Source organism: Vanessa tameamea, chromosome 19 (assembly GCF_037043105.1).
Source record: "Vanessa tameamea isolate UH-Manoa-2023 chromosome 19, ilVanTame1 primary haplotype, whole genome shotgun sequence".
NCBI lineage: Eukaryota > Metazoa > Arthropoda > Insecta > Lepidoptera > Nymphalidae > Vanessa > Vanessa tameamea.
This window is the reverse complement of record NC_087327.1, coordinates 10445713-10466013: the sequence shown is the minus strand read 5'-3', so window position 1 is coordinate 10466013 and position 20301 is coordinate 10445713. Positions and strand designations below refer to the sequence as shown.

The following is a 20301-nucleotide window of genomic DNA, read 5'->3' as shown; positions in this document are numbered from 1 at the left end:
GACTGTCGCGATGCCTAGCCGGCTAGCTTAGCCGGCTATTGTGGGCCCATCAATAGCTATCCGATTTCAGTATAGCCTTTGTCCGCTATATGTGCAATGTGCCGTTATGAGCGGTGTGAATAAGTGAATTGTTGGTTTAATTACTAATAATTATCCGTGTTCGACGATTATTACTTATTTATGAATGTTTTAATTAAAAAAATTAAGGTGCTATGAATTAATGTTGGTTATTTTTTTGATATGACGAAAAGTCAACATGCCATTATTTATAGCTCGTAAACAAAAAAAATATTGTTCTGTTTTATTTATCGCTAAATTCTAACACAGAGTTTATTGAGAAACATAAAAACACCTAAGTTTGAAGGTAAATATTATATAATTAACGTATAGAGAATTTTCTTTTTTATCTACACAAACACTACTGAATAAACGATCAAATGATATTATATATAATATGTACATAAAACATAGACCAGAAAATGCAGCGCGTTTTGGAGAATGTTTTAGTATATAAATTTTATTTCTCAACTAGCTGCGCTTCGTAGTTTCGCCCGCTTTAAATTAGACTTTTGCCGTGACGAGCGTGAAATTCATGTCCTCGTAATAAATTAACAAAATATATGTAGTATAGATTTTATTCTTCAGACGATTTTTATATGTGACGTCAATGATGATGATGACGTAAGATTTAATTATAAGAAGTAAAGTAATAAGTAGGTTTATTACGGCGCCTTTGGGAACAATTGTACAATTGTGTCTATTCGACGGCGCGCGTACGTCTAATAATTTCAGTGCAATTTTAAATTAGCTTGTCTTTTTAATTGTGTAATTTAAATTTAAATTTTCCTGTTAATTACGCCTTGCATACGTTGCATTCGTTTTTTTTTTGTTAACAATTGTTAATACTTTTTTTGTATGTTGATATAAAGTTGGTCTCAAATCTTATCAATTTATATATTATATATTACATGTGTATCCATATATTTTATATATTACTTACTTTTATGAAGTTATTACATTAACTTCAGAGAAATAAAATGGAAAGGGTTGGAGTTTTGGAGAGAAAAATCGGTCCCAAGTTTTTTGTGATATTTAAACAGATTTTTTTACAAATTAAATTACAATCTATTTTTATAATCTCAAATGGAAAATCACAAAATCGTAGTAACAAGTAATTATATAATCGCTTGATATACTTGCTTTATTATACAAACAAAAGGCAACAAAACGAAATGATAGGAAGTGAAATTTGGGAAGGAAACTCCCTGGAGGTATGAATGAAAAATAAAATTTGAAATTCAAATCCGGACGCCTTATCAATTACATGTACTAGGAGCCCAACAATACGAGAGAGCTCTTACCATTCTTCGAATTTGCATCTTCATACAATACCAATTAGGGGCGCGTTCGTTAATTCGACAGAGTCCCAGCGGCGGCGGTTTCAATTCGACTGAGAACCTTGTGTTTGTAACATTGTTTGGACATTTGCATCTCTGTTATGTGAGCCTCGTGACTCGCGTTGTCCTTAACTCGATTTGAATAATTTGATTTTTGTGCAAATTAATTTTATTTATCAATAAAGTGTTAGAGAATAAAATATCGTCATCAAACATAATAATTAGATAAAAAAATACACGAAAAAAACAAAAACTGTGACGCGATAACGCAGGAAAAGCTTAGCAAATCAAATATTTACATTAAACATTCTCTCGAGATGCTGTAAGTGCAATCAAAAGGGGTTCAGCCACCTGTTTACACAAAGGGCGTATTAACCCTTCCTGTATGTTATGGCACTTGATTTACTGACTCGGGAATAGTAATTTCACTTTACTTAATGTATATTACCGGTAATATAATAACCACGAATACTTTAATTGGTTGTAAGTCAGTAATTAAATCTTTATTTAGATTGATTCTTTCGAAAGGGACCACCGTGAGCTTTTTTTTTAAACAGTAATTCTATTCAGCTTGCGTTAAAAAAAAATATTCTTCTGAAATTGTAATTTATTAAGTCTGTAACGATATTTTTGTAATGAGTCAACAAAAAAAAATTAATTACACCTTGTAATTTATCCCGCAGCGGTACCAGGCACTCATGCGCGCGAGGAGGTATAAAGTTAATAGGCAAAGGCCGTGCGACCTCTCACCTCATCAGACTGACGTTTCACGTCCAACGTGACATATGGGTGAAGTACTAGCATACTTTCAAAAACGTGTCTAGGCGTTCTTAGAAATCATTGACCTACGTTTTTTTTTAAAAGATCTTCTCACAAAGGCTGCTTCTATCCGGCTTAATATTTCTGAGACGCAATTAACATACAACAAAAATGTAATAAAAATTGTATCTGATTTGATTTACGACGGAAACTTCGTAAGTAAAATGTTACATAATATTTTCCATAACGAAAGTAACCACTATTTCTTAGATATAAAGAGCCCACCCATTCACAATCCTTATATCGCATTTAAATAATATATAAATCGTATTGCGAAACAAAAAGGGCCGGGTCCATATCTGGCTGGCACCGATGGTCAATTTGTCTGACATTTTATTAGCGCGGCCATGATGCGCCGGCGTCGCACCCACACATTGCAAAACACGTAGGTATTAACAAATTGCACGTGTCGATTTGAATCACGTTTATTACTGCACTAACCCTTTAAGACTAGGATATTGTTTAAATAATGGTGTATTTTATGAGAGAATTTTCTAAAAGCTTCAACCTTCATCGTATCTGTAGAACTTCATCGAAGAGTTTCATTGGAGATGACTGTGTGGAAACTTTGGAAACATCTGATAGGTAATATTTATTAATTGATGTAAACGGAGACGATGTTGCTTTCCTTATTTTTTTAAATGGAGATAGAGGGGGTAATTTTATATAGGTATAATCGTACTGGAATATTTGGTATTATTTTATACGGCAATGATTTGTGTAGGAATAATTTCTCGTACCTTGCCACTAAGGTAGCAGGACAGTCCAGCTTTCCCGTTCTTTGGAAAGTCCTTAATGTTCCTACACCATAAATTATCTCTCGTTGTGTCAAAGTGGGGTCCCATCGGATTATGAGAATTAGAAAAGAATGTACCAGTGTTTAATCGCACTTGTGACGATGGTATCTTTAAACCATTTGCTTAACCGTTGAGAATGGTTTTTTTTTATGAAATATGACGGGCAAATGTGCCACTTGATGATAAATGGTGTCACTCCAGGCATTGGCGCTTTAAGAAACATTCACCACCAACCTTGGGAGATATAATGTTACGTCTCTTGCGCCTTGTGACTCTTCAAACTGGAACACACTGGTGTCAGCGCGATACACAATAAATGAAACTACCTAGCTATTAATTATCTTGAAAAAAGTCGGTAATAATTATCAAATCATAATATCGTCTGTAAATTGATGATTTTTTTTTTAACATTTTAGTAATTTAAATAATATTACTAATAAAACTGAAGCTACACTTGGTTTGCATGTGGCTAAAATTAATTCGATAAGTAATTTCGATTTTACCAAGAAATACTGAGTATTCGAGATATATTTTTATTGTATATTCTAGTATTAATTCTGAAGGAATCCAAGTCATTAATAAGCGCATTTATTGCTAGGTGCTAGCTGCGGTCGTAAACTTTGATATTTTATGCCATTCCAGTCGATATAATCATGATATTTCCATACGAGCCTGAGTGTGTGACCGTAAAGACATCTCAGACGGTCAGCGTTTTAATGATCTTCGAATGAATTTTATGATTGAATTGAATCATATCGCACTTCGGCGAATTCATTAGCTGATTTGATTTCGTTTTACTAAACTGAATATTTTTCTAATAATAATTTTGTAACTGATGAGATTGCTGTTATGAAAAATATATTTAAATAATTTATATAAACTAAAATATAACCAGACATTATCAATGCTACAATCTCTTCATTTTGAATGACCTTTTATACCATGCGTCAAATATGAAGTATATTTTATTCCTAATTGAGATAAGTACTAAAAGTGATAATACAAAGGCACTTAAAAATTTAATATTTCAACAATTATATGTCAATCAATTACTCGTTTCATGTTGGTAACACTCAAAACCATAAATTTAATCATTGATTAATTTTATCAAACGTTTTAAAAAACGCAATCAATGTGAAGTGCGATCAGTTAACACAATAGTCACAAGTACGATGCGTTGGCGATATTTAAAATAACTAAAAGAGCACACTTTGTGACGGCTAATAGCGACGGGTTTTCTATGTAACTAACTATACATAAGTTCGAAATAGTACAAACGACTTGAACGGTACTTTATTGACATCGATTGAATACAGTTGAGTGTTTGAGTCGATTTGATGCAGTTTATTATTTACCTTTACAGTAATTTCGAATATATTTTAAGTAATAATCAAAGTTATAAGATTTAGAGCGTCATCGTTTTAATTAAACCAGACATCGTTCGAAGCGACAGTGTTACTGAGCCTTTGTAACATCGAAAACCGTTGTTTCTGAATCAATTCTTCAAGTCTAGCGTCTCTACACATTGATGTAATTATTTTAAATAATTTTTTGACAAAATTAATAGTTTTAATGTACACATTATACTTACTTGTATTTAAAATAACCTTTACCTACTATCTCTAGAGGTCTTTGAGCTGTTTACTCTCTTAAAACAACATACAGCTAGCTTGTATAAATAAATTCACTTTTACATGGGATCATATTTCAATTGCCAACCAAAAAGTTTTTTTTATGGCATTGGTTGGCGGACGAGCATATGGGCCACCTGTTGGTAAGTGGTCACCACCGCCCATAGACAAAAATATTAACCATTCCTCACATCACCTATGCGCCACCAACCTTGAGAACTAAGATGTTATGACCCTTGTGCCCGTGATTACACTGGCTCACTCACCCTTCTAACCGGAACACAACAATATAGAGTACTGTTATTTGGCGGTAGAATATCTGATGAGTGGGTGGTAGCTACACAGACGGGCTTGTACAAAGCCCTACCACCAAGTAAACAACATTTACAAAAAGAAAAAGTAAAAATTTGATCATATTGAGTTTTGATTCATATTTTTCCCACTTCCAAATATTTTCCTTGACGATACATAACTCTGAAATAACTACCAAATAAAAACACACAGGAGCAAGGTACAGTCAGTGCAATTATATTTATGATTACTAATATTAATATTACTTACCAATTATTTACTTGTAGTATCGTTAACCCTGTATCTTGTGCCAACTGTTTCTTCTGATCCTCCGATGGGTACGGATGCTGGAACATAAAATAATCACGATAAGACGAATCGAATTTTTCTCCAGCCATTTCGCTAATTCAATTTGATTACTTTGTATGGGAATTTCAGTGAAATTGCCTCTGGTGAGCGAATTTTCTACGGTTTTAGAAATCCATTGAAATATCTATCTAAAGTATATTAATTTTAGATTTCAAAAATCGAACATTTTTAAATGATTCTTAACTAAAAAGGTTTATATGGCGTTGCCTATTTAAAGGCAAACTTATAAACCAGATGGTCAACTCGATATGGAGTCACCATCGCCCATACATAAGTACAGCCCGTCAATGCGCCGCCAACTATGGGATTTATGTAATGTTTTGATGCCTGTAATTACTGACTAACTCATCCCTTCAAATAGAGAACAATAGATAGAATGTTATGAGATTTGACAGTAGAAATATGTGGTACCCAGCCAGTTTGAATCTCTGTACCATCAGTAAATATAGCAAAAGTTATTCCTACGTATTTATGTATTACCAAAGTCACGCATACTAATTCACGGACGTAATATTTACATTTAATAAATGTGTTTGTAGGTGTAAGATAATTATCATTTATGTACCATTTTAGAACAGGAAAAATGTTAGTAAATTTCAAACGTAAAGGAGACATGGGTAGCACGTATCTAATGACATTGGTTTTTGCCGTGCGAGTCAGAGGGAAGGTCCCCGGGAGACCTTCTCTATTTCATGTAACCCTGGTACAACCGCAGGTAACGTATGTGTAAATTATTAACCGGTTCGAGTCCCCGGTCGATGCCGGCTGTTTCGAAACGTGACTATCTTCAGAAACTTAAATAAACACTTTTATATCTGTTTAATAATTTATATAGGTAATAACTATCTGCTGATTGGTTGTGTAAGGGTGCAAGTTCCGAGCTCCTGGGTTCAATACTGGGTCGGATCAACCAAAAGTTTTCCAACAAGATATTAAAAATTAATCCTCTGCCCCGGTAAACACATATCGCCTTTAATTCATTACATCAGTTTTGTCATCCTAACACTTTATAATACTACACATACATTTTATATATCCTGAGATCATCATCACATTCGTATGCCTTCAATATATAATATATTTACTAAAGAAGATTTTGGTAAAGCAAGCTTGCGTCAGAACAGATACAATATACAAACGGTTGCTAAGACCTTGTCGACTTTCTCTTTATTCTCCGGTGTGGTCGATGCATTTGTAAATCGCTTACAAACATAACTCTTTCGTTGCAATAAATAAAAACCAAAAAGACACTGATTTCTCCGATAAGGCCGGTTTCCAAAAGAAATTGATACGTCAGCCGTTACGAGTGTATCTTACGCATAACGCACCATTGTCCGCGTGTGGACACGGCTTTATTATGATTTATACGGACAAGTTGAAAATAAATGGCGGATTAAAGTTACCACACTCGCAGAAATAGCGTTATCAAGCGTTATCTGTTCTACGAACAATGCAACCTTACACGCTGTTAGGGAACCGCAATATTTAATTGTTTTATTTTTTTAACAGACAAAACAAAAAATAATTAACATGGCGACTGACAAAAAATGAAATGCATGTATTTAAAAAAATATATATCGACGAATTATTTCAATAAAAGCCTTTATCATAAATTATAGAAGATAATTTGTTTCGTATTCTCAATAAGCAAACCATCACACGAAGCATCTATAATGCATTCATGGTGAAAATTACACGTAGAAAGACAGCAATCCCATTCGAGGGGTTGTTATGGGGCGAATTACGCTCCGTCCTGTTTTATGTCATCGTAAAGCAATAATCTTGGCTGTTTATTTTAAACCTACGCTCTATAAAACTGACAATATTGTTCAAGATGCGAATAAACATCAGTAGCAAGCTCTGGAGGGCATTAAAAAGAGTTTTACGAAATAAAAAGTTTATATACGTCTAAATGTTGCAAAAAATAAATTATTAGATTTACAAATATGATAAATCTAAAATTATGGAAAAAATTTCATCTGAATTAAATGTTACCATGATTTGTTTATTTGGAAATTCAAATTTGGAATCGCTAAGAGCTGAAACAGAAGAAGAAGGAGAAGAAGAATTTTATTCTAAATGTTCCTGATTAGCAGCGTTTTAGTAATCAATCTTCTATTAGCCAAAAATGTTTCTGCAATTGATGTGACTTTATGAATAAACTCATAAATGGTGCTACAATGATTCAGCAGCCATGATGTTTAAATGCTATGAATGCCATTCCTCTGACATAAAACATAATGGAGAAAGAAGATCGCGCCACACATAAGCCCATCAGATATCTGTTTAGAGGACAATATCCAAGTTTCAGTACGTGATGTACTAAATGAAAGTAATCCAACAATTATAAAATGAGCCATCTACTCCATATTTCTGTCAGATATTTTTGAGCACTATGCCACTCATAATACGACTACATTTCTGTCGATAAATTTGAACTCCTTACAGTTAGCACGAGTTATATTTCATTGAATTTTAACTAACGAACAATTTGTAAAATAACATTTGTCACAATCAAAGCATAGGTTCACTGAATTCAGCCCAGTCCGCGGAATTACATCAGCGCTTGACGTCATCCTTCTTGTTATTAGAGTTTGAAATAAGCTATTTTTTTATCTCAAAATTATTCTTTTGTATTATTTTCTTTCTCCTAAATTATTAAGCAGTTCTATTGTTTGCGAGAACAATTCGTATTAATAGAAAACAATTTTACATATATCTACGTATAATTATTATTTCGTGAGCAATTAATGATGTTGTCCACGAGGATTATAACGGGAATCGTCTCTGTTTAGAAGTATAAAATAATTAGAATTTATGGCATGCTACCTTAACGCAAATAAAAAAAAAATAGTTTCGATTACTTAAAAGAGAACAGTGAAATGCTTTAACGAAATAGGTTTATTCCAATTATCACCGGGGAGGTCCGACCTTGTTTATTATTACAATTGATCGACTTCAGCACACCGCGGCTAATGCATTAATGCAAGATGTACTTCACCAGGATGTTTATGATCTATGTTTGCTTTATTGAAAGATGGCGGCGATGAAATAATTATAAATTGCTCGATTGATTCCCTTCGTGTAAATGTAGTGATTTTGCTTTGTATATAAAATTAATAATTATTTTTTTTATTTTTAGATTATAAAATATGCAGCGAATAATTTAATTATAATTACATTATAATATAGAAGTCGTAACTCATTTTCGAAAAAATATCTCTTACTTTGTAACGCGGTGGTATCAGTTTTTGCGCGCGTTTTTCGTCAGCGGTCGCTTCGAAAATCGAAAAAACATTATCATAAATTTATGATGCCTATTACGGTGAGCATAAAAACAGGAAAATGATAAACTCAACGGACCCGGCCAGGTAACGGTGTTTGTCAAATTTATACGGGACCCGAAGTTTTTGCTGACGTCCGTCAATTATTTTTAATTTGCAACATTTGGCCCATGGCCACCTTTTAGAACAGGCACCGTGAAGACAGCAATAACTCAGTAGTGTTTCTCAGCCTAACACATACAAAAATTGGTAATAACAATGGGTATTGTATCAATCAATCACTACTATGAAAACTATGCGTGATAAAAAATAACGTTAAAAATTTTTGACTTTCTCTGCCCAATACAAATATTCCTATCATTCGACAACCATTGCACCAGGGCATCATAAACTCTATTGAGATATCAAATTTCGAAAAGCAATCCTGTAGTCTCCACCCTCATAAATCACAACTGCATTAAAATCACGATTATACAGGGCATAAGTTAGCAATAAATCGGGTATCGGGAGTGAAAAAAGCATGAGCCCCTACGGTAAAAAAGGTTCGAAAAATTCGCCAGCGAACTATAAATTTTGTTTTGCTATGGAAAGAGAAACAATCCATTTGTTGGCGCCTAAATCTATGGGATAGTGTGTGGGGATATGGAAATTCGTTAGGATGAAAGTCGTGTGCGAGATTCGTTAACGAATAGCTAGCTCACAATAACTTAACTATATTTCCATAGTTAAATATTTGTTTAAAATTAGATTTTTAGGATCTTACTAGTTCCTTGTTCATATCAAACTCAGTAACATGCTTTTATTGTTAATTGATTTTCTTGTTTTTGTATTTCAAAATTTTTGTAAAGAAAATATTACAAGTCTCTAGCTTGAACTACGTCCAAAAAACAATATTTTACGATAAAATAATCTCGGTGTGTGTTGAAAAATTCATCTGGCGCCGCGAAGCAGAAATTCCCTAATGATATGCGTGGCGGCATAATTCAGCCGGAGTGTGTGTATTTCACAATTTCCCAGCTCTTGCCATAACAATAATAATATATTCAGGACCTCGGTGATTTTCGAATGTCGTAAGAATCATCGTGCGTGTCTCGGCGGGGCGCAACACGGCTCGGATGAAGCGAATTTTCCTTATAGTTTGACATTATTTTTAATATATTCTTTAGCATATTTGTAGAGGTCACTTGTTAATCTTAAGCACGGAATCTTTTTAAATTAAGTTATAAATGTTGTACAGGCGGTTACTTATAATTTTTACTGTTGTGACACGCGCGACTACTAAGCAAATTATTTGACATATATAAATGATATTTTTATTTAAATCGTGTCTTGAAACTTTTCCAATTCAAATATTAACGTATACATTATTTACATGCTATATTACAGTTTCTAAAACTAAAACAGGGGTTAGTTTCTGTTCCTAATTTCAACGGGTAACGGCATCAAGTTGATATATTAAATTTTTCTTTTTCGAGACGTGACGTTTCAGATTGAGCTAAAATATGCATGCCTTTACCTCGTTGTGTATGTACGTGCTTCCAGTTTTCATAGATGGTAAAACTAATAGCAGAGTGTATCTTGCCTTTTGATTATTTTAGAATTTACGACATGCTTTCCAAACAAGCCAGACATATTCTGCGTGATTAATTACCCCCAGGGAATATATATATTTTTTGTATCTAAGTAACAGTTCACTAAGATCAGAATGAAATACATCAATTTTAAACAATTCAATTACGTCTTACTTCGCCGATATAATTTTGAAATTTAATTCAAATCTTACCAACTCATTCGCTTAGGGACACAAGAAGTCGTTAAGGGCGAAGGGCGACCACAAATAGACGTCAAAAAACCGGGCCTCTCGACTATGGGGCCGTTATGTCCCACCAGGGACACATAAAGGTGTGGAGGTGTACTAACCCTATCGAAGATGTGACCGGATGGATGGCACTATTACCCACCGGCTGTATTTCACTGTTTCTAGCGCCTTGTTTATTTATGTTACCCTAGTTTATGTGCGAAATGCTCCCTTTAGTTCAAAGCGAGAATTGCTTTTTGTTGCTTTTTTTATAAGTATCTTTTCATATTTCGGAGACATTTACATTGAGATTCATAACATCTATTCATAACAAAACGTTTCTAGTTTATTTATTCCCTATTACTGAACTCGTCGAATCAACTATTAAAATGCTATTTCAAACTTCTTTTAAGTTGATATCCGACAAATTGTGGTTTTAGAAGTAAAAAGCGCAAATTTATTCAGAGGACACCTGCCAATTTCCGATACATTTTACCGAAGAGAGCGGATAAAGAATTCATAGACTAATATCGACCACAGAACAGAACTTAAATTATGCAAATCTGTAATGGACAACGTCCGCACTTTAGACTTTAAAAGCAGACTTTATACAATTCGAATATGTTGTTAAACAATTTTAAAAACTGGTAAAGTAATGTCTAGATACTTTCGTGTTTATGGTATGTTAAAATCGGACGGTAGCTTGACCAATAGCGTCACCATGAATGAACCAATAGAGACAATGGCGTGAAACGTCAAATGTTGATACTAATCTGTGGAGCCGGATGCGCTGACGGCCGCTCGGAAGCACAACTGGGCTAGGAAATGAGATAGTTCGCAACTCCTCTACGCTGTCGCTTTGATGGAATTGGGACTATGGTGACACGAGGTTACAATAACCATTGTAACGTGAGACGCTAATTTATATCAGTATGTAGAACATTGCCTGAGATATTCGATTATTACGATATTGTGCCTGAAAAGTTTGTGTTATAGTATATATTCTCAAGGACTACGAGTATGTCGATACTTCTTTCAATCTACTTTTAGCTAAGGATATATCTGTTATGTACAAAGATTTACTTGAGTATATTTGAACAAACAAACCCTATCTTTAAACAAAATCATACATTGTATACAAAAAATCGATGAATATGTATTCACTTATAAAACTTTGCATATCAATACACATCAAAGGCGCCGTGCACCTGCGCGGGCGCACGCGGTGTACACAAACGGTTGGCGAAATGAAATAAAATGAAGTGAAATAAGATAAAGTGAGGTAAAAAAGACGATATGTATGAGGTCCTATTGGATGCTGAACGAAGCAGGGCTGCGGCTGAATTATTTTCATTAAAATGGAAAACGGAGACAAATATTATACTCAAGGAATTAAACAATTGTTTAAAATTTATATTTTTTAATTGGGCATAATAAGTGAAGTTATTTTAATAAAAAGTGTTAAAAAAACATAACATTTGAAAAAGGAACGTTCAATTATATATGCATATTTAAGACAATTTAACTATCAACATATATTACCGAATATAAGTGCAACGCAACTGAACGCTGTTTTAAATCTTACGGTAGCGTACGACAGCCCTATGCTTCAATTTAGCCCGTTTTGCATGTGGCTCGAGCAATAAATAAGCTCTGGGACTGAAAAACCGACACAGAACAGGTATTGTGTTCACGTCAACAGCTCCACGTAGCGGAATACGTAAATTGACAATGGGTTATGTATCGATTTATATATTTCATTTTTCGTGTTAGAAAAACGTTGAATAAAATTCTGCTTTAGTTGAACCGGTTATAACTAGTTTTAGCTGCTTTGGTAATGTTTTTTAGTGAAGTATTGATCAGAAACGAAAGTATTAGAAGTACGTAAGTGATCGTCGTGTTGTTTTTTTTTTTTTAATTTTAAAACTCATGTTTTAATCTTGGTGTTTTGATGCATCGTTTATTTTACTGCGAAGATTATTTTCTTGTAATTACTAGAAGTTTCGTTTTTTAGTTGCAAATAGAGTAAGGCTGTTTTCATACAACGCGGCAATAAATAACGCAGCGTCCAAACAGACGCGTTGTATTGTGCCCGTGTCACCGGTTCATTCCGGTTACACGTAGATGGGGGAATTTATTGGTTAACATATTTATTGTACAATATATTATTTTAATAGAATTTGTTTTTGTTTAATTGTTATAGTGTTACGATATGTATCTGTTTGTATGTATGTATTTATTTCAGATGTAATTTCCATAGAGCCTACTGAACTGAGTTATTTATCATTAAAACAAATATTAACTTTTTAAATTGGTATTATTATTATACTTTGAAGTTGGTCTAGAAAGTAGTCGAAGCTCTCCAAATTGAAGCTATGACTTTTATTATTGAACAATTAGCAAACAGCAACCATTCAGAGACAAGTTTTAACACTTCATTTTTTAAAAGGCGAAGACAAGAGTACACCCAGAAATCACAGAAATGATATAAAGCCACGCGCACATTATAACTCACGCGCGACATAAAGGCGGGCGCAGACCGGCGATGATTTACCGCGCGTCGATATCTGCTAGATGCGAAATTTGTCACGCGATAACGGCTGTTTATGCGAAGCCGTGTCTCGCTGCTCTGCGGCCCTTGATAATGCAGATTATACACGATCCCAGTTGTTTTAGGAATATCATTACAGTGATTTAGGAGTTTTGTTTTAGTATTCACTGATTTATTACTTCGGTTGCAAAAAAATGCTCTTGTGTTCATATTCGAAAGAGAAATAAAATTAAAGATACAAAATAACATTATATTCGTCAAAGTAAGTATTTATTAAATAGCAAATATTTAAGCCGTTAGTTTGACGATATAAGCCAATACTACGTTCAACAATATTAAAAAAAAAAACAGAGCAGAGACTGACACTGACATCGTCAATATTTATTTTGCCGCGGCCACACGCGGCGGTCGGCGTGGAAACGCGAACGTTTATTTTCGGTTCGATTCAGAATTGAATGAATCGATTATTATTTATTTCCTCGCGGCGCTAATCAAGGCCCGATGTTTAATTTATGTGCCGAGCCGTTTCAACTGACTATATTCACAGCTTTGCCTTTTAGTGCTATAATTTTAATATATGACGACTAGGCTTTTTGATATTAATAGTCAATTTAAAACGATTATTTTGATGTATCGTTCGAGTGTATGTTCGGGGTATTTTGGTTTACAAATGCAAAAATGCTAAAGTATCATTCCTCATCGTTAATTTTTTTTTTTTAATTTTGTTTTAGTATTCTATTGTTAGTGGTCCATATTTAAATACCTCATTAAAAAACAAGTAAAACACAACATGCGTTGTCCCACCAGTTTGCTTCACTTCCCCAACAATTGCTACATGACCTTTGCCTGGGGCGGTAAGGAGGTCGCGTGCGAGGGCGGAACTCCCGCCTTCGGACTCCGTTGACACAGGTTTGGCGGGGCTCCCGTCTTGTTCTGTGACACCTAGCTCGAATCGAGGATGAAGTTTTTGTTCCGTTGCCCTTACGATGTTTACCGATATATTGGCTCAAAGTGAGTAGTTAAAACGTTAATAGTCGACCATCGATGTTTTAGAGGCATTTGAGAATAATCGACATTATGTTATATTACAAAATGTACGTACTTTGAAAGGTCGAATCGATAAATTCAAGTGATAATTTATTCAAATTGAGAAATACAAATACTGAATTATATTAAACCAGTTACGTTCAATGTAATCAAAACTTATACTAACCGAGAAAAATCGACAAGAAATTAAATAATTATTGAAATTGAATTGAAATTTATTGATTATCAGGGCAATTATTTCAGGGGAAGGTACTTAGATAATATACCGATGGAATATGCACATCTCAATACAAGAAAGCGTCTGATCAGGGATCGACCTCTGAACCGAACCGGCACGTCTGTCCGAACGACCGACACTCAATAAATCAGGACGGAGCAAGTGCTGGCCAAATGAATGATGGATACTCAACACTCTACGGGGTTATTGCGGCTTTGAATTCGAAATTCGAAATAGCTATCTCGATACTAAACTCGGTTACGATTAAGCATTAAGATAAATATCAAGGCGTAAAATTTTGTCGTTAAATTGGACATATCTATCAGTTGGAATTATAAAATAAATGTTTAAAGTGATCGACGAACACGATTCCCTAATAAGGGGAAAATAAATTGTTCGTTTTTTATTTGCAAACGTAAATTGCTATAATCAAATCAAAATCATGAATGGTCGTAACTCGAAACACCCCAATTACAAAGCACGAGCCGTCCAAAGATGTTTTTTCTAATCTTCCCACGCGCTATGTTCGCACGTAATTATAGGTTCAACTCGGTAATAACACATCGCTTCAATAAAATTGTATATCATTCGGTTCCTTTCCCCGCGAACGGAGCTTGATTAGGGCCGCCATCTTGTAGGCGGTAACACCCGAAGGCGACACGATCCACGATTCCATTTTCAAAAACACTAATCGCCAAATCGAGCACGCGCGCTTTTTCGAACGTGTGTTTTTCAAATTGGGAGCGTCCTTTTCCGTTATTACTGGGCGGAGATTTAACTACTGTCACTTCTGACAGTTGTGATTGACGTTCATAAATACCACGAGTCGAGTACGAGCTTGTTACTCGGGTCGGAAAGGTAAGAAACGATATTATTAAGACTGAGAGCTTTCGATGTCACTCGCCGTTCATTGATATCGCTATAGACAATTTTGATATCAAAGTGAAGGTTTTAGGGTATTTTTTCGTCGGGGGAAGTTTTTGGGCATGATATTAATTAACTCGCGGGCTCGTGCGGTGCAGATGAGTGCATATTGAAACGTCAGCGTTTCTTTTGCTTCTCATTTTCGGTCCATTCCAATATCCTTCACGTCAAGAGTGAGACAGGAGCGACGGTGGGTAGTGGAATTTTTTAAACGATAAAATAGAAAACCGCCTGTTTTTCAGGAAATAGACACGAAATTGAAATTCTCAATTTTGTTTTACATGGTTACTTTGCGTCATGTCAAACAGGAAAATGTCGGGGCATGGAAGATGAATTTTTAGAATTTCAAAAATGTATGCCTACATTAAATGTTATTTACGGCCTAGAACTTCAAGTTTAAAAGGCTGGAGTTGTTATAATAAGAAAAAGAAAATATTAAACGTAAAAACTTAAGAGAAACGGTATCTGTTTTGATTTATTTAAATTGTTTTATGCTTCGAGAGTCGTTGCGAACGCGTCGTCGCGAAATGCACTCACAATTAATATCAATTGCTGCACATCATGCGTTAATGACGCAGAATGCATGTAAAAACTTTAATCCAAGAAACGAACGGGGAATTCATTCATTCATATTCATAGTGGCGGAACGGGAGAGGCTTTCACGAAAATGGCTCGGTGTCTAGGAACCGGATGAGATGCATGAATATTAACACGGAGTACCAGGCAGCCATAACTATATTAGAGGTAGGTAGCACAGTGCATGCCAGCGGTAGGGGCACGTTTGAAGTTGCGCCGAGCAACGTTCTGAAATTTGACATTTTGACAGCTCTCCGACGGCGGCTGCCTTGCCACCCTTCCCCCTTGCACCCTACAATGCTCAATAGCGCCATCCCGCTCACGACTCCCGTTTCTGCAACGTCTGACTTCTGATGTGAATTGTTAATGCATCGGTAATTGATATTATAATTTTGATAGCCATTTCAGTAGTAATGGCGCCTTAAAGTTTGAAACCTTAGTATGTTGCTATAAGATTTTTAACCAGTTTATTATCAAGAAACTTGTATAGATGAATGTTTGTACTCACGTCTTTAGATATTCATAAACCAATATAACTTAGTATGCGAGTATAAAATTCCATAGGGAATGTATAAAGTCTATCAAATGTCATCGTCATGACGTACATTTTTTTAATAAAACTCTCAAGCGAAATGAAATCTGTGTCCAATGTAACAGAACCTTAACGTAAAAGACGTCACATCCGACAACGTCCGAACACGTGCTGACTAATCACCTAGACTAGACCAGAAAATAAAAGCCGCAGCAGACAAAAAACCGGCGACAGGCCTGTCAATCGCCTATCGGTAATGGAAAAAGATCCAAAAAAACATTACAAAAACCGTATTTAAGGTTTAAAATAGAGTGTATCTCGCCTGTAAGCTACCCAAATATGCACTATTCAGATTTTAGGTGGTAAACGTTAAAAGGAAATAGTGCCGTCAGACGTCATTGTTTAAGAGTTAAATGAATGTGACATGCAAAAATCGAAGACATGGAATTTGCTTTACTTTCAGAGACTTTTACGGTAGATTAAAAATACGACGAGCTGAAGCCCGGAACGAGTGGAAAATTAGTGGAATGGGTTTTGACTCTTGATAGATTTAACATGACACTTGAGCCTAACTTTTATTCAGATAAATCCTTTATAAATCTTTTCGCAGTGTATTATTACTTAATAGTTAAAAATATATTAATAAGGTTCCTATCTATTGAGATCTATTATCATAAAAAGACTTGAAGGCGGGAAAATGGTCAAATCTATTTTGCTGGAGTCGACATGATAAAGAACATTTATTTGAGATCATTCTGTATTTTTTTTTGTCATGTCTCTTCACTTATAATTTCTCAGCAAAACAAAACCTCTCGAATTTTCAATGAAATATTTGGCAACAGTATCCCGTTACAAATGGCTGACGGGATGTTTGAAAATAAAAAAAACATCACCAGTTTTAGTATATATGGAAGAATGCATTATTAATCAGAGATTGAATACATCAAAATCTTGCTTATATTAAAATTCAATTGATATTCTCGGTAACCGGTACGTCGCATCTACACGAGATATAATCAGACGAAACAGGAAAATTGAAAGTGATTATACAAATGCGTTTAAATGCAAATCGTAATTAACAGTCGACCTTAGTGGTGTAATTATCGTAAATAGCGAACGATGCATGTACATCGTTATTTAGTTAACATTTCCAGTCCTTGCCCATCCCTATGTGAAGATTTGCTATTTTAATCTACCTAATGTGTTTGTTATGCGATACTGTTGTATATGGCCTGCTGTGAATTAACTGTATAGGAAATTATTTTATATAGCTCCTAATTGAGTCTACTTTGTATTTTTTGTTTCGGTTCAAAGATACAACATATATTTTTATTATTGAATATAAATTCTAAAAACACGTTTACGTGTGGGACTGTACTGGAATTGGTATTGATGATGACATTATTTATATTAATGATAAAACATTATTTTATTAAAATGAAAAACGAAATAAATAGGTAGATTCTATACGGATTATATATATATATTATATACGGATTCTATACGGATACGGACAAAATGCCAAACTCCACATAAAAAAACATTACGTCCGATAAAATTTCCAGGGCTGAGGCTATGAAAGCCTTTCAAAAATGATTTTTGGACGAACAAAACAGTTTAAAAGAGTGCACATTTTATTCGGCGCGAGATATCGCGCGCTCTGCGTAAACATCAAATTTTATTGACGTTGGCGCCGCGTGCGACATTTTTTTGCACTGCACTGTATTTTTTTTTTTCGAAACTTTTTAAACCATTTTTATTGACGGCAATATAAATTCATACCTTTAACCTATGCCTCTTACTGCGAGCGAATAAAACGAAATGAATCAGTGCGGCAATTTAGTTGGATTTTGTTCATTTTTCATCCAGTTTACCAACTCCTGAATGTTGCGAAACAATCAATTCAGTTTCGTTACTAATTACATAGAAACGAATACAGGGTTAGCTACAGTTGACTAGAATACGAAATGTCAACGAAAAAATGGATCGAAAAATCCTTCAAGCAACCAAAGGGCATTTATCAAACATAACTCGCCGAAATCGACAAGGGAACAACGCAAAGACGAGTTTTGATACCTTTGAATCATTGCAAATGTTGTCAGAGCGTTTGTACAAAGCAAGAAGTTACAAAGCGCGCCTCGAGGCGTACGTAAGAACGCGCCTAATCAAACGGAGAGAGTCCCGTTTTCACTTTGTTTGTAGTTTCTTTGAAGTCAGCTGTATATCTCCAGGTACATGATATTGTAAAGAAACGTTTTGTTTGAGACAGGTGACTTCGCTTCGAGCACGTTTAGTTCTGCTAGTTATTTAACCCCGCTACATATTGCGGAGCATTAGCGTCTCTTCAGACATGGCGATCGAATACGGTACAGAGGCTGATTCTTAATTTGATTTAAGCATTTTATATAACTCACGAAATATTGATGGCTTCTTGGTAATAATGAAAATATTTGTATCGTAATTAATCATAATAAAAAATGTACTTGTGAACTACATTACAATAAAAACAATAAAAAAAGTATTACAAAGAATAAATAAATACAAAACAAAATACCCAATTAAAAATGTAAAATATAAATAAATTAAATACGACAAGGAAACTGAAAACGCACGCAAAAGTCTGTAAAGAAATAAATATAATAAAGCAAATATATGTTTGGTGAAAGATTTACATTAGGAGAGGAATTATATAATACAGAAATAACGAAGCGGGATCTCCCGCTGTAGCGACTATACCTCGACACAGCCAGGAACATGATAAACCTAATCAAAAGACAATACATAAAGACGCGCAGGGCTCAAGCCAACCTTACAATATACTACACGTTTGTGGTACAAGTCATGAGAGGTAACTGTTTAAAACCATCACTTCATTTCTAGGTACTTGAAATTTTTGTAAATATACCAAACCTTCTGATCAATCGCTTTCATTACGTGGATACATTTTAACTGTGTGTATATTAACACTGTTTTAAGAGTACTTATGTCATATTATATTAGTATTCGAACAAGTTTCAAGGCTGCAAGCTCGCAAGTATCATTGTTGCAATTTTTAGGTAACGTTCGCCAGTTCCCATCCCTTGCGTCACGTCGGTTCGGTCTCATTGCGCCGATAACCCTGTCAGCGGCGTGACGGAGTGCCGCGTTATCTACCCATTGTCCGCGCCATTGTTGTACCCTTCGACGTCTTCATGCCAGTGTTGCCGCTTTTTAAAGGGGAAATTTTAATTGTACGGGGAGTCTGGGAAATGATCTGTTCGATGTCTGGGATAAATTTAATTTTAGATAGCGAATCAATGATTTTTTCTTAAATGTGATTTATATGCAAAATATTATAAATCTATTTTACGTTCTAGCAATTTGTTGTTTTTTTTTCCTACAGAAAAGAAATTACAGAGACTGCAGTAATAAACTAAGTTAATCTATATTTATAAGACAAAGGGAAAGAAGATACAATGTATATAACACAAGTTACAATAATTATACCCCTCGCAAGCCAAGATGATCTTTAGAAGGCATTACTTAAAGTTGATTGGCGATTCGCCAGCCAGCTGCCTAAGTTTTGATTGGTCCTTGAATGTAGGTACTACGTCTGAACTGTTTTTGTGCACCTCAAGAAAAAAATTGTAGTCAAACGAAAGCTATAAATATTATTTATTACTTAAACATCTGTTGTAGTTGATTTGTTAGTAAATTTACGGTAACAAGATCGAAAATATTCCAATGAACAAATCAGCTTTTAAATAATGATATCGATCGTTAATAAAATCTCATTAATTAAATTCACAAACTGTGAATTCATTGTTGGAGTTAAAGTACCTTACATAATTCTTATTCACACGAACTCTCTTTCGAATCGTGAAAGAAATCTAGCAATTTAAGCCTATTAAAAGTGCACTTAATTTCCATATCAGAATCGCTATTTTAAAACCACACGTTACGTTGCAATGTAAATTTAACACGAAACAAATGGTTCTTGAAAGATTTTATACATTTGCCTTTATATCATAAACGAGCTGTCAGAAATGTTCTGTTAAATTTATACGTAAGATATATAAACTAGGTAAG

The 20301-nt window shown here is 34.5% G+C and overlaps 1 protein-coding gene across 7 annotated transcripts in view; it reads right to left on the bottom strand.

Annotated features, from left to right (window-relative positions):
- Positions 1-20301, bottom strand: part of LOC113402792 (homeobox protein homothorax) — a 247449-nt gene that overhangs the window by 56165 nt on the left and 170983 nt on the right. For all 7 annotated transcript variants that reach the window (XM_026643104.2, XM_026643108.2, XM_026643106.2 and 4 more), the window contains one exon: positions 5206-5282. In XM_026643104.2, the coding sequence (XP_026498889.1) occupies positions 5206-5282 (77 nt within the window). The remainder of the gene's footprint in view (positions 1-5205; positions 5283-20301) is intronic.